Here is a 12,762-nt window from a genome sequence, read left to right on the forward strand (position 1 = left end):
TCACCACACACACACACACACACAAACACACGCACACACACACAAACACACGCACACACACTCACTCACACGCACACACACTCACTCACACGCACACACACTCACTCACACGCACACACACTCACTCACTCACCACACACACACACACACACGCACACACACTCACTCACTCACCACACACACACACACACACGCACACACACGAACGCGCGCGCACACAGACAAACACACGCACGCACACACACTCACTCACTCACTCGCACTCACTCACTCACTCACTCACCACACACACACACACACACACACACACACACACACACACACACACACACACGCACACACACTCACTCACCACACACACTCACTCACACGCACACACACTCACTCACTCACTCGCACTCACTCACTCACTCACCACACACACACACACACACACGCACACACACTCACTCACACGCACACACACTCACTCACACGCACACTCACTCACTCACTCACTCACCACACACACACACACACACACACACACACACACACACACAAACACACGCACACACACTCACTCACCACACACACACACACACACACACACACACGCACACACACGAACGCGCGCGCACACAGACAAACACGCGCTCACTCACACACGTTCTGCTGGACATTAAAAAATGAAGTTCCTGGAATTGTGGCTCTCGTTGACCTAATGACTTTACCGGAGGCTTACTCGCCAGTGAGCTCTTCATTTGGTTGCTATTTATGGTGTGATGTACAAAGACTCGATGTGACTGGCACCGATTAAAATAAAACAACACACCACTGTGTAGAAACCAGTGCAAAATGTTTAACCATCAACATTTTATAGTTGATCAAACCAAAACACAGATGTCACTCTTCTTTAACAGTGGAGGCGGAGCACACGGTGAATGTCATGGTGCTGCTTACCGTCTTGCCCTGCAGAGACTGTGGAGTGATAGTCTGAGATGGGATGCCAACTGCAATGGATCGTCGATCAGCTGTGTATCCGTACTAGAAGAGGACAGAGTTCATCACATTCACTTAAGGCAGTGTTCCTACTCTCTGTCACATATAGCTATGAGATATTTGCTCAGCTGTATGAAACCCCTGTAAACTGTAGATGTTGACAAACGTCAGACGTGAGCTTTTCAGTTTTTCCAAAGGTTTTGGTCGCTCCTCTTTTCTCTTGTATATTTCTGAAATCAAAACATCTTTATATTCCTCCATATCAGAAGAAGCCAGCTGAAGTGGTTCAGGCATCTGACAAGGATGACTCCTGAGGGGCTCCTACGTGAGGTTTTCCAGGCATATCCCACTGGGAGGAAGCTCTGGGACACACCCATGACATGCTACAAAAATTACATCTCTTGGCTGGCTTGGGAATGTCTTGTTATTTCCCCAGAAGAGCTGGAGCTTCTCACCCTCTCTATCAAGCACATTTCATGACAAACACACATGCATTTTCTCCCGCTTTCCTTTTTCTTTCTGATTTTTTCCTCCTGCCTTTTAGCTTTCACAGCCCTGTTTATGTATCTCTCTGTCCGAGTCATACCGGTCATATGGTTTGTTAATGCTCCTGTAGTGCTGCTTATACCTACCATCTCTTCAGGAACACCCTAAAGCCAGTCCACGTTAATGCCAAGAATGGACCGAGCAAAACAGCTTCACTCTTCATGTACTTATTACTGTTTAAACCAAGTAGCCTCTGCTACAGTTTAGCAGCCACACCCCAGAGCACTGGATTTTGGTATACCTTTGTTTTGTATTGAACGTCCTGCATGATGAAAGCTTAATATTTAAATGGAATTCCTGTGCCATGACCGTTACCTTCGCAAGGTGTGTCCTGTGCCGGCGATCAAGAGTCACGTCCCCCCTCAATATGGGCGAAGAAACCTCAGAGTGGGAGCTACTATGATTTTGAGCAACCTGCTGACGAGAAGGGGAGAATGTGCTGTACAGAGCCAGAGAGCCATGAGATGGGGAAGTGGGAATGGAGTGCGCCACGGCATGTTGGGAGATGTTGCCCATGGTCTTAATGCTGGGCAGCGTGCCGTAATGACCCACACCTGGAAGCACAAACAACAACACAGGAGAACGTGTCACTGTTGGCTTACCAGAACATTTAACGCTTATACAACTGGAGCAGCTTATCCAGGGCAGACAGGATGCAGGGAGTCTACAGAGCTGCTCTTGGAAAAGCAAACGTGTTTGGCACAACCAATCATTCAGGCCATGATTGAAACTGCCCGACAGGACGTAAGGCATCACATCATCCAAGAGGTTCCTCTTTAAAGTTTTTTATGGCCACTCATGTTTCTTAGCTAAAAAAATGCTCATCTGATTAAATGACATACATTTTGTTAAAAAAAAAGAAATACTGTTTTAGACAACATGGACTTGTCAATAAGGCATCTCACAACCTCACAGCCACATCCTCTCTGACAGATGGTTACTGTCTGTCATGGTCTGCTGCAGCCCATCTGTGTCATGTGTTCTTTCTAACAAGTCTTATGGGAACAACAAGAAAAAGAAACATAGGGTACTAATATAGAAAAGGCATAGGTACCATTTATACAACTTCAGAAAAGAAATCGATGTTATTTGTAAAAGTGTACCTGCTGGCTGAGCCAGACTTTGCCTGGAGAAGGCCTGCCTCTGCTGCCACTCATAGAGCTGCCACATTGTGTCATCCCTCATTGATTTTCTCTTCTCTGTTGTGCTAACAGCAGACGTGCAGGCTGGATGGAGGGCCCGGTCATATACCGAGCCTGCCACACTGCAAATGCTTTCGGGCCTCATCATGCTGTTGCGGGGCAGCGTGCGGTACCCCTGAGGGTAGCGGGGTACAATCTGGGTACGGTGGCTGGGCATGTTTCTCGGTAAAGTCTGGTACGATGTAACACTGGAAAATAAGAAAAAAATGCATATAGCTCTTTTAGTTTGTCCCTACTGCAGGGAAGGCTGGAGTGCTGGCCTTCACTCGGTATCTGGATTCAGTGTTTGGAGAGACGGCAAAAAAAGTCAGAGCTTCTGACATGTCTGAAATGTCAACTTCGTGACACCTGTTACTAAAGTGCTGGATGTACAGTAACATCTGTTCATCTGGACGTTTTCAGTGGGAGAAACATCAGGGCTGGACTGGAACAAAAAAAATCAGCATTTTGACTAGTGACCGGCCCACCATGGTATTATAGGAAAAGCCATAAAGCCTTTATAATAAACTTAAACCTACACCATCCTCCCTATTCTGCTATTCTAAACAGTACTTAGAAAAAATATAAAACAACCTAATTTATAATTACATATACCTCACTAATAGGGTTGCCAACTCCCAGCAAAAAACAGAAAAGAAAAAAGTAGGGAACCACTCCCCCACCCTCGGCTTCAAGATGCTTAATTGACAAAACGTTTTTAATTTAATGCACTTATAAAGCAAATGCACAGAAATCTATTATTTTTCTCCAGTAATTAAATAGATTCAACATCTTTCTTCAGCAGAATTACAGACTGCACAGATGGTACCTTCCCAAAGGAAAGGATACTATAACTTACTAGGATATATACTAGGCTTAATATTTACTGAATACAATAATGGATTTCTACACATTTTAATCAGATTAAAACTTTGGTTGTAAGATTCAGATAATTATTTGTTAAAAGCGAGACATTTTAAATGAGAATAAGAAAGAAAAGTATTTCTTTGTGCCCCCTCTCCCTGTTAATGCCCTACCTGCCCCCCTGGCAACACTTTGCTAGATCCGCCCCTGCACAGTTACCAGCTGTCAGCTGCTTAGAAAAGGATCCTGGTGTTATTTGTCTCTCAGAAACAGTTCATAACTTCAACTCATCTATGTCACCTAAAAGGTAAACTTGTTTCTCCATCACAGCTCTGATGGTTCAGTAAGGACATCTCCTGGTTTCATCTTCATGTTTCCCTCTCACCACATATCCAAACCAACATCATGACCAGCAGCTTTACAGCTGTGGCTCCAGCAAACATCAGCTGATACTAGAAATTAATATTAAATAAATTCTAACAACAGCTGATCAAGCCTAAACGTGCTGCTGTTGTTTAGCCCGACCTCCGCTGGTTTCCTGTTTCTGGCGCAGAGAAAAGCCGATCAGCTGATCATTGATCAGTTTCATGATTGAATTAGCAACTTTCTAGCTGAAGTAGTACGGCACAAATCGTGTTCCTTTTCACCTCAACTTTAAAGTTCGACCTCCTCGGCTGTAATTGGTCCAGCCCAGAGTCGATCATGACCAACTGGCCAATCCACCACCTTTCATTTATACCGTTAAAAAGAAAAGAAATAAAACCCCATCGGCCCATAAAAACAAAAAATGACGAGCAGCCCACCGGGCAAATGCCCGGCATGCCCGTAGGCCAGTCCAGCCCTGAGAAACGTTTCTTCATCATCAGGTGACGTCTTCAGTACAGCTGACAGCAGGTTTCCAACCTTATAACCAGGACGACGATTCAAACCAGCAGCACTGATGAACAATGGGCTGGGAGGTCAGTTTATGATCATTAATATGCATGACCATTGATCAGCAACCACTGATCAATAACCATGAGTCCCATTCACAGAGAGTTGGGGAATGGCTGCAATCACAGCATTGTAAGGTGGTGACAGATGGACCCTTAGGCCCCTCCTCCATTCAGAGATGGTCTTTCCCTTTCCAGGTAAATGGCCTCCTCCTAATTCGAATTTACAAACAACTGTATGGTCCTTAAAAACAACTAAGGGAAACGCTGAAGAAGGTCAGGATGGAAGAATATGTCAGCACAATATGTGAGCGCACAGAAGGTTATCTAAACATTACTGTTCAGTCCTTAACTCGATAAATCCATTTAGGAAAACCTCCAAACTGAACACATGCACAACAGATCAATTTGATCCTGAATCCATCCCAGCACTATGACATGGTAGAAAGGAAGAAAGCTCTTCTGTACAACAAAACATTAAACAGTTAAACTAAACATAATGTCACCATTACAAGTCCAGCAGTTGGCGATCAACTGCTTTTGTATTCATGCTCTATCCTGTTATTGTATTTTCTCCTTTTTTACCTCCCGCCTGTCAGCTTAGACATAACTGTAATAATATAAATAAGACTGATAGAAATGAATACATAAACAGATAAAAATAACACGTGAACAACAGGAGCCTGTAGTGAATTTGTAGAGCTCATCTTGGAAAATTACTGATTACAATTCTGATTGCAAAAGCTGCCAGAAAAGACAGGCTAAACAAAAAAAAAAAAGCAAGAAAAAACTTACAATCAGGGAACCATCTCTATATCTGCGTCTCTCTCCATCACCTAGCTTGGGAGTCATTGAGTGCTCCGATTACCACGGGGACCGCTGTTACCTTCACCCTCCACATCTTCTCCAGCTCTTCTCTGAGCCCTTGGTATTTCTCCAGCTTCTCGTGTTCCTTCTTCCTGATATTGCTGTCATTGGGAACCGCTACATCGATCACTACGGCCGTCTTCTTCTGTTTGTCTACCACCACTATGTCCGGTTGGTTAGCCACCACCATTTTGTCCGTCTGTATCTGGAAGTCCCACAGGATCTTAGCTCGGTCATTCTCCACCACCCTTGGGGGCGTCTCCCATTGTGACCTCGGGACTTCCAGGTTATACTCGCACAGATGTTCCTGTACACTATGCCGGCCACTTGGTTATGGCGTTCCATGTATGCCTTGCCTGCTAGCATCTTGCACCCTGCTGTTATGTGCTGGATTGTCTCTGGGGCATCTTTACACAGCCTGGGGTCTTGCCTGCTGTGATGGACCCCTGAAACCCTCCATGCATCGTCAGGAGCTTTCTTGTCTTCATGTCAGTGGCTTCTATCTCCTCCTTTGGCCAACTTACTATCCCAGCAGGGTACCTGATCACAGGCAGGGTGTAGGTGTTGATAGATGGTTGCAGCTTTCCTAGTGGCCTCTTCATGGTTCCCATTTGTCTGTGGGATCCCCAAGTACTCTATGTCTGCAATGTTGCCTTCTGGTAGTTCAGAATCAGAAAGGGTTTTATTGCCAAATGTTGAGCAGGTTTACAACATTAGGAAATTGCTGCGGTGCTTAGTGCAAACATGCTGTCATAAACGCTTAAATAGATATAAAAATAAAAATAAGAATAAGAATTAAAAGTGCTAAGTAGATTCAATCCCCTCAGTTCGGACTACCTTCCCTCTCTTTGATACCATCCGACTACATTCTCCAGTCCGAACGACATCCCGATGTCATTGCTGTAGATCCTGGTGGTGTGGATCGGTGAATCGATGTCTCGTTCACTCTTGGCATACAGCTCGATGTCATCCATGTACAGGAGGTGGCTCAAGATTGCTGCTTTCCGTAGACGGTATCCGTAGCCAGTCTTGTTAATGATCTCACTGAGGGGGTTCAGGCCTATGCAGAACAGCAGTGGGGACAGAGCATCTTGGTAGATCCCGCACTTGATGGTGGGAAAAAGTCACTGGCCATTCACCGCATGACAAACACTAAGAGCTTTGATCTTTACGATCTAGAAATAACACTCCCAGTTCGACACAATCATTTAGTCCTTTGGAGCCCACAAAATGGAAAAATAGAAAAGTATATTCAGCAGTGAAGTGTGTTACACCTGGAATGTACAAAGATTAGCTTCTAAAATAAGTAGCTAGAAAGTGAGCTGCATCCACATCCCGTGTGAAGCTAATCTCTATGTTGAGGTTTGGTTCAATGCCTATACTTATGTTACTTATGCAACGGTGTATTTTGAATGTTTTCCTCCCTCTTTGTTAAAGTTTTAAATGTACTGAATGAAAAGTTGCTTTGCTCACCTCTTTGGGTTATCGTCCATTCCTCTCCTTTGCGGATGGACCCAGTGCTCCAGCTGCTGAATGGAGTTGGTCCTGGACAAACCCTTTTCTGGCTCCTGGACTGGAGCTGGAGACTTTACGGGAACCCTGGCCAGGTTGCCATCCACCTCTGTGGGGCTGCAGTCCCTTTGCTGCTCGCCTGTCCCACACCCTGAGCCACTGACCTGTGCAGGTTTCTGGGCGCTGATGTTGGCCTGGTTCTGGCGAGACGCAGACACTGCAGCTGCGATGGCGGCAGCCTGGGCTGGTTGTAGCTTGATGCTGTTGATTTTAGTCAGAGCCCTGTCGGTGCTCGGATCTCTCTGAAAGCCGTATTTATCACAAACCGTAGCACATTTCTCTGCGTCCCTCAGAGTCGCGTATTTATCCCCCTCTCGAAACGAGCTGTATCTCTTAATTTCTTTCATAGTGTTGTATTTGTCCATAACTTGTATAGTGCCATATTTATTATCCTTCTCCCTCATAGTGCTGAACCTTTCAGTTTCCTTTAATGACAGCTGTCTCTTGACCTCCTTTTGAGAGAGGCACTTTTTTCCATCTTTCTGGAGCGTGTGTCGGTCGCCTACTTTCTGCAGCGCGTACTTTTCTCTGTCTTTTGCGAGCAGATACTTCTCCCCATCTTTGGAGGGTGCGTACTTTTCCTCAGCCGGCGTCACCGCGTGTTTATCATCCGTTTTACGGACGCCGCACTTCTCCAGATCTCTGTGAATGGTGTACACTTTTTCATCTTTCTGCAGCGAGTATTTCTCCCCATCCTTTCTCAGGAGGTACTTTTCTCCATCCTTGTGCAGGAGATACCTATCTCCATCCTTCTGCAGCATGTAGCTCACGCCCTCTTTCTTCAGAGAGTACCTTTCTCCCTCCCGCTGTAAGGTGTAGTACTCTTGCTCCCTCTGGTCATTGTGTTTCACAACATCTTTTTGCCATTTGTCGTCGACCTGCGACAGGGAATGTTGACACGCAGGTTCTCGATTGCGTTCGTTGTTCTGGATCTCGGGCCGTGTGAGGACTCTGTGGTTCAGCAGGTTGTTCAGCTCTTGAGGTCTCCGCTGGTCCCCTTTCAACTTGTCCGTTCTGTGACAGAAAAAACAGGAAGTGGAATTCAGCAAAATAAGGAAAGACATTTATTGTAACAATCCCTGTGTGAGTGAGACAGCTCCTCTCACCTTCTGTCAACCTTTTCGAGTCCACGATTTCTCAGAAGTTTCATATTTTTGTCAAAAAAACCCTCTAATGATGCAAAACTGCAGGGAGTATGTGCTCAGTGGAGTTTCTTTAATTACTTAAAAGTATCCTTTATTTAGAGCAGAGCCTTAATGAAGCATCGCAATGAACAAATACAGAATAATACAGATTCGAGCATTGATGTGTGGTTTTTTTAAGGAGGTGGCACTACACAATGTTTTTTCTTTCATGATCACACAGAACATTTGAGCACTCAGATCAGAGATGAGACAGAGATGAGCCCCCACCCACTAATCTGGAAGATCTCTAAAGGCGAGCTGTGTTATTTGGCACCAAGACACTGGCAGAAGCTTAAGTCCAGAAGTCCTGAAGACTTGGAACTGCTGCAGATCACATCCTGTCATCAGTTTGTCATTTGTACCTCCTCAGACCACCATCAGCAGCTACCCATCACTTCAACTTGGGAGAACCCCACAAGCCTGCTGCTTAGATCTTCAGGTCCAGCATATTTATAGATGCTCATTTCTTCAACATCTAAAACTGTGACTGGAAAACCTGATCCTTCAATTACAAACGAATACTGCATGTACATGTAATACTGTTGATCCACAGAATCTGTGAGGGTCTCATTCGCCGAGCACTCACGAATAGTGAAAAAACACAAATTTTGCATGTGGTCAAAAAATGTCTATAAATGCCAGTTTTTATCGTTTAAACCCTGAATATGCATTTGGGTGCCATCAAAACACAAGAACACGCAACAAAATACTCAAGATAAACTTTTCCAATGTGGGAATGCTGGACTCCACCTGCCAAAGATGCAATAAGGAGAGATGAATGAAACAAGCCACCTCAGACTACAGGAGCGTTTCCTCATTTTCCTCTACGGTTCCTTTGTGATCGCTCTACAGTCCTAAAAATGTGTATAGTACTAATTTTAATATGTAAATTTTGCTGAATTTACAGGAGAGGCCCCGGGGCAGACCCAGGACACGCTGGAGAGATTATATCTCTCGGCTGGCCTGGGAACGCCTCGGTGTTCCCCCAGATAAGCTGGAGGAGGGGAGGAGGAGGTCTGGGCTTCTCTGCTGCCTCCACGACCCGGCCCCGGATAAAGTGGAAGAAGATGGATGGATGGATGGATGCTGAATTTACGTTCGTGCTTATTTTGTGAATTTTAAATGAATTAAAACTTACAATTATTTATATTTTAAATTTATAATTTATTTAATTATTTAAGAATTTCTTTGCTCTTATTAATTAAGCATTAAAATGCCTGAAAAGTTATATATTGCTACAAAAAAGCCATAAAAATTATGACAGATATTTGCAGTTTCTGCCAAATTGTGGGAATTTAATTATAAGGAAAAATCCACCAACTCTGAACCGCGACTTTGAGCGGGTATACTGTGTTACATTACAATATTATTTATATCAACACAGAGTGGTTAATCATATGTTGGATCATCATTATGTTAGGGATTAATGTAACTATATGGCACAATAACAACAACTACTTGATGGGTTTGGCTTACATGGACCACAGTAAGTGTCAATAAATTATAATCTGTTTAGTGTAACTGAACCTTACCAGTAAGCGCACGTATTGGGTAGTCTAAGGAGCTTGGAAACAAAAGCGTCTGGACTTCTTTGAGTTGCTTGAAGATGTTTCACCTCCGAGAAGCTTCTTCAGTTCGAGGGTCAGATGGTGGAGAGTCCCAGATTTAAACCCAGTGGGAGTTTCCCCCCACAGAGGGACGAAGGACCCCCTGATGATCCTCTACCTAATCACATGAGCCAAGGTGTGAAAGCGGGTGTGGGTCCCAATCAGCCAGGGTTTCGGGTGAGCTCATTGTGAAACCTGGCTCCACCCTATCATGTGATTTCCTGAGGTCAGTGGAGCGACCATCTTTGAACAGAGGCGGTGGTTTACGACACCAACTGTCTGCCATCTATAATCCAGTTTTGAGATCCCTTCTCAGACGCCCACTCACATCCTGGACCATCTGACCTCAGGAAATCACATGATAGGGTGGGGCCAGGTTTCACACCTTGGCTCATGTGATTAGGTAGAGGATCATCAGGGGGTCCTTCGTCCCTCTGTGGGGGGATACTCCCACTGGGTTTAAATCTGGGACTCTCCACCATTTGACCCTTAGAACTGAAGAAGCTTCTTGGATGAGAGGTGAAACGTCTTCAAGTAACTCAAAGAAGTCCAGATGCTTTTCTTTCCAAGCTCCTCAGACTACGATGAGCTGGATGACTGAGAACCTTCACAGACACGTATTGGGTAGTTTACCTAATCAGTAAGTACTTGAGGAAAATTACCCAAGTGTGATGGTTCCCAGCTATAACACACAGTCCCGAGTGTCACACCTGAGCAGCATACAGCGTTACTCTAAGACACTGAAGCTCAGTCAGAGCTTAGACTGATTACTGCATCTTTGCTGCCATGTCAGTTGTTATCTAATGGATCTTCTACTATTGTTTTGAACAGGAAAAACATCTCAAAGTCAATATGTGACGCTGAGTACCCAGCCACACGGGGTCACAGGCCAGTGCATTCTTAGTGCCGGTCCAGGTAAATGAGGAGGGTTTTATTAGGAAGGGGATCCGATGGAAATTTTGGCCAAATCAAACATGCGGATCACAAAGAATGAGCTTTCCATACCGGATCGTTCGGGGCCTGGGTTAACAACGACCACCTCCAGTGTTGTTGGCTAACAGGATGCTGGTGGAAACTGTGCTACTGTTGGCCGAAGACAAAGGAAGAGGAAAGGAGGAAGGTGTGTTCGGTGGCAACAAGACAGAAGGAGAGGCAGGAGTGAGGAGGTGAGATTAGGGACCATAGGGACTATGACTGGCTGATTAGAAGGAAAGAAGGAAGGTAGATATATGTGTCTACAGGAGAACATGGGCATTGGAGGTGGGTTCAGGTTTTTCTACCATGGCGTAGACAAAGAAATAGTGTACGGCTGATCTTGACTAATGTAATGGTAAAGAGAGTGTCGGACAACATCATGAGTTGTGTTTGAAGCTGGAAATTGGATGATTTATACCCCACAGCTGTCGGCTGGCAGAGATAAAGGGGTAGAGTGTGTCCCCCGAGGAAGAGGGAAACGTAATTTGAGCAGATTTCAGTGGACATGTAGCTGAAGGGAACAGGTGATGTTAGGCAAGTATGCTGCTAAAGACAGAAATACAGAAGGACACATAATAGTAGATTTTAGCATGGAAAGAAGAGGAAGAGAGGAAGGTGCACAGATGGACTACATCATATACACGAGGTGCAATTTGAAAGAGAGAGGAGACTGCAAGCTAGCAGCAGGGGAGAACGTAGCCAGCCAGCTTCGGGTGAAAGCAGTGGTGGAAGTAGACTGTTGGACAGAGTTCAGGAAGACGTTGAGACAGGCACTGGGGGGTAAGGAAAAGTTACCAGATGACTGGCAACATTGTAGTGCTAAGGGAAACTAGCAAGAAGTTGTTCAGTGTATCCTCTGGACCGAGGACAGAAGAAAAGTGTCACGATCCTGGGTCTTCTGACCCAGCGTTTTGAGTTTTAGTTTGTGTTTAAGCCCTTCAGGTTTTCTAACTTCATTTTTTTATCATGCCTAGGTTGTTATAGTGCTTTGTTATTAGATTCCCCTTGTGTCTATCACCCATGTTAAGTCTCCTTTGCCCTTCATGTGCTTCATGTCTGTGTCTTACGTTGTCTAGTTCAGTTTGTCATGTCTGCGTCTTATGTTTCCTGTTTTATTTTGAAGAGGTCTGGTGTTCCTGTGTTCATCGTGTTTAGTTTTACTCTTCCACTGTGTTCCCACTTCTCTCATTAGCCTCCTGTGTGTATTTAGTCTGTGCCTTCTCATTCAGTCCTGCGTTCAGGTTTTCATATATATATATATATATATATATATATATATTCAGAAGTTTGCAGATGACACGGCCATCATGGGGTGTATCTGGGATGATCAGGAAGAGGAGTACAGAAGTCTGGTGAGGAACTTTGTCGCATGGAGTCACACAAACCACCTGCAACTCAACACCTCAAAGACTAAGGAACTGGTTGTGGACTTCGGGAGGTCCAGAGAAGGTCCACTGCCGGTTCAGATAGAGGGGGAGGAGGTGGAGGTGGTCAACAAGTACAAGTACCTCGGGCTGTGGGTGGACAATAAACTGGACTGGTCATGCAACACAGAGCACCTGTATAAAAAAGCACAAAGCCGACTGTACTTCCTCAGGAGGCTGAGGTCTTTTAACATCTGCAGGAAGCTCCTGAGGATGTTTTACCAGTCGGTGGTTGCTGGAGTACTTTTCTATGCTGTGGTGTGCTGGGGGAGCAGCACAGCAAAGAAGGACTCATCCAGGCTGGAGAAACTGATCAGGAAGGCTAGCTCTGTGGTCGGCATGAAGCTGGACACTCTGGTGACAGTGGCAGAGAAAAGGACATTAAAGAAACTGATGGACATTATGAACAATGCTGGGCATCCTCTGCACACGGCCATAAACAACCAGAAGAGTCTGTTCAGTGACAGGTTGCTTCTCCCCAAGACAAGAACTAACAGACTTAAAAACTCCTTTGTCCCACACGCCATCAGACTGTTTAACTCCTCTCTGGAGGGGAGAGGGAGGGGAGACAGGAGGACAAAGGAGGGAACAACTAAGCTGTAGTGCCTCTGCACCTCACTGTACAATAC

General features: G+C 45.1%; 1 protein-coding gene across 11 annotated transcripts in view; it reads right to left on the minus strand.

The window, feature by feature from the left end:
- The window catches only part of LOC308399211 (pleckstrin homology domain-containing family A member 5-like), a 190,036-nt gene that overhangs the window by 73,077 nt on the left and 104,197 nt on the right, over positions 1 to 12,762 (minus strand). For all 11 annotated transcript variants that reach the window (XM_080886305.1, XM_080886314.1, XM_080886313.1 and 8 more), the window contains exons 10-13: positions 6,845 to 7,957; positions 2,631 to 2,917; positions 1,843 to 2,081; positions 943 to 1,026 (exon numbers count right to left, since the gene is read on the minus strand). In XM_080886305.1, coding sequence (XP_080742431.1) covers positions 943 to 1,026; positions 1,843 to 2,081; positions 2,631 to 2,917; positions 6,845 to 7,957 — 1,723 coding nt within the window. The remainder of the gene's footprint in view (positions 1 to 942; positions 1,027 to 1,842; positions 2,082 to 2,630; positions 2,918 to 6,844; positions 7,958 to 12,762) is intronic.

This window comes from Rhamphochromis sp. 'chilingali', assembly GCF_963969265.1.
Source record: "Rhamphochromis sp. 'chilingali' genome assembly, chromosome: 7".
NCBI classification, from domain to species: Eukaryota; Metazoa; Chordata; class Actinopteri; order Cichliformes; family Cichlidae; genus Rhamphochromis; species Rhamphochromis sp. 'chilingali'.